Below are 2918 nucleotides of genomic sequence, written 5' to 3' on the forward strand. Positions count from 1 at the left end.
TCAAAGCTAGTTGAAACAGTTTGAAGCTAATTTGGTCAAGTTGGGTTGGCCCTGCACCAGCTAAAGGTTGGAGAAGATAACCAGAAATTGGACATAATTTATATAACAATGGAAAAATTCAATACCGCATCTTAACCCATCCCCTTGGGGTGCAATGGGCTGCCATTGTGCGATGCCTGGGGAGCAGTCAAGGGTTAAAGGTCTTGCCCAGGGACCCAGAGTGTAGGCCAGTGGTTCCCAAAGGCGCGCCCCCTAGGGGGGGCGTAATGCCATTGCAAGGTGGGCGCGGGAAGCGAATGAAGGAAAAAAAAAACAAAAAAAAAAACAGTGCTTGCTTGACTGAGCATAATGGACAGTTGTGACACTGCAACCCAGATTTGAGAAGATCTGCAGAAACAAGCAGGCTCACTACAGCCACTGAAAAGATGGGAGGATTAAAGTACAAAGAAAAAACTCTCAGGGAGCTGTTCAATGTTTTCACTCCATTTTCACAGAGGCTTTTTTAATGTATTGATGATAGCAAAGTTAAATATTGTTACAAATAAAAAAAAATAAACAAATATGTTTAAAATAACACAGACAACAAAGAATCCTCTTCTAATCTACAGTATAGAACTATGAAAAAAATACAGTTACACAAAAGTGTTCCTCTGTAAAGATGGTGTGTAGTTTGTTTTGTTGCAACCTGAAGTGTGAAATAAACTTCAGTGGAGTTTGAAAACAGTTGATTGATTTTTTGCCCCCTTGTCATTCAAAGGGGGCACAGAAGAAAATCTTTGGGAACCACTGGTGTAGGCAATAGGGGTTGAACGGGGTAACCTTCTCAGAGTGCAGCTCTCCCCACTAGGCCACCACTAAACTAAACAGAAGAAGAAAGGGCTCCTGGTTGCTATGGCAACGTGTGCTGCTCATCAGGTCATAACGAGCATCTTACCCTTTCCTCCTGTGCCCTGGCCTCCAGGCTTGTTGTAGAGGTATATATCAGAGTCAGCCGAGTCGCCACTCAGAGGAAAGTAATGCTGCAACACAACAGAAGCAGAGACAACCCTTTAGGCTCCGCCCACAAAGATCAGCCTGGAAAACACATTATCGGGGGGGCTTGAGGTTGTTGATAATAGTCATCATGGTTTTCATAAAGGGAAACCATGTTTCCAATCAAGAACTTCCATAAAACCGTGAACCAGAAAGGTTCATGCACTCACTACTGAGGAAAGGTTCACATCCTGGGCTGGAAAACTATCACTATTCATTTTTTTATTCCTATTTGTACTGCAGCTGTACAGGAGGAACTGTTCCATGAAAACTGATTTTCTGTTTGGACATCAATGAGGAGGTTTAGATACATGCAGATGTACCTTGAAGTGATGTGCTGTGTTGCTGTCAGTATACTTTGGTACATGCAGGAAGATCAGGAGGTTCTGCCTGAGGTAGTGGGCTATGGTAGACAGCCAGGAGAGGCAGTACTGTGGCAGGACGAAGGTCATTATCCCAGTGGCAGGCGATCCTGAGGGCTGGATAAACTAACCAAACAACATTAGGAAACATTGTCAAGCTGCAGCAGCAGAGGACAGACAGCGCTCGTAGGACAGTCCCAGATTACCTCCACATCAGCAGGAGTCAGCTTACAGTTCCTAACCAGCATGACTGTGATTATGTCCAAGGTGGTTTCATCCAGACGCTTCCGAAGCAACTTGACCAGCTCATCTGTGATCTCTGGACCTAACAGAAAGAACATCACCGAGGTTGACTTCAACAAACACAACCATTTTATTCTGAACAAACCTATAAGAACGCTCAAACTGAAGATAATCAGGGTTGGAAAAATGTTAGCTCAATAACACTGACTGACCAGTGGACCAGCGTCCTCCAACCACCAAACCAGTGGGCCATCTTAGATTTAGTCTTAGTCTTCGGGACGAAAACTATAATTAGTCTTAGTCACATTTTAGACATTGCGACATGTGATTCAGTTTTAGTCGACTGAAACTCAAAAAAGGTTTTAGTCAGTTTTATGATGCAAAAAACTGAACCTTTTCAATTTGGAATAACAACCAGATTCTTTCCCAGACTAACAGCTCTATCCTAGATGCTACAATAGCTGGTTATAGAATGCTGCTGTGTAGATCATCATTGCTGTTGGACAGAAAACTTTAATTTATAGAATTCAAATAAACTTTTTTATGAATTAATGCCCCACTTTATAAAGAAAAAGTGTATCACATAAGATGTGAAAAAAGCATTTACATTATATTTAAATAGAGAGAAACGAGAACAATGAGAGAGAAATATTCAAAGATCTATCTACCTTTTCATCTGGATCTTTATCCAAAAATAAACAGAATCAAATGAAATATTTGATTTGGATTTAATTAAGGGATTCCTTTGGTAGAAATTAAAGAATGTTTAGCATCACCTCTTGTGAGCTGGAAGAAATAAAATCTTGATAGTTAGACAAAGCGATTTATTATGCTTGGCAGAGGATGATCAGCCACATATAGTTTATTAAGTAGCCAGAGCATGAAGAGCCGTACTGCTGAGAGTGAACCATCAGAGTGGGCGGCGTGTTCAAACAGGACGCAGCAGCACGGCTGATACTGCTTAGCAGATTATAGCACAATGATGCATTTTAAATGTCTGACTGATCACCCGCTCATTTTTATTTAGTCTCGTCAACCAAAACTCACACGATAACTCAAGTTTTCATAAAAAAAGATCCATGTTTAGCTTGTCAGTTTTAGTTTCCGTCATAAAAAAAAGTGCGTCAAGGAAAAAAATTTCGTCATCCCTATCGATCAAAACAACACAGCAATGGACCGGCGTTCTATAACGACTAGACCAGTGGACCGGCGTTCTATAACGACTAGACCAGTGGACCGGCGTTCTATAACGACTAGACCAGTGGACCGGCGTTCTATAAC

General features: G+C 41.5%; 1 protein-coding gene across 1 annotated transcript in view; it reads right to left on the reverse strand.

Annotated features, from left to right (window-relative positions):
* The window catches only part of szt2 (seizure threshold 2 homolog (mouse)), a 96999-nt gene that overhangs the window by 30388 nt on the left and 63693 nt on the right, over nucleotides 1-2918 (reverse strand). Inside the window, 3 exon segments of the mRNA XM_015396136.1 lie at nucleotides 935-1019; nucleotides 1356-1520; nucleotides 1601-1719. Coding sequence (XP_015251622.1) covers nucleotides 935-1019; nucleotides 1356-1520; nucleotides 1601-1719 — 369 coding nt within the window.

The sequence above is a fragment of the Cyprinodon variegatus genome, unplaced genomic scaffold (assembly GCF_000732505.1).
Source record: "Cyprinodon variegatus isolate N-32 unplaced genomic scaffold, C_variegatus-1.0 Scaffold777, whole genome shotgun sequence".
NCBI lineage: Eukaryota > Metazoa > Chordata > Actinopteri > Cyprinodontiformes > Cyprinodontidae > Cyprinodon > Cyprinodon variegatus.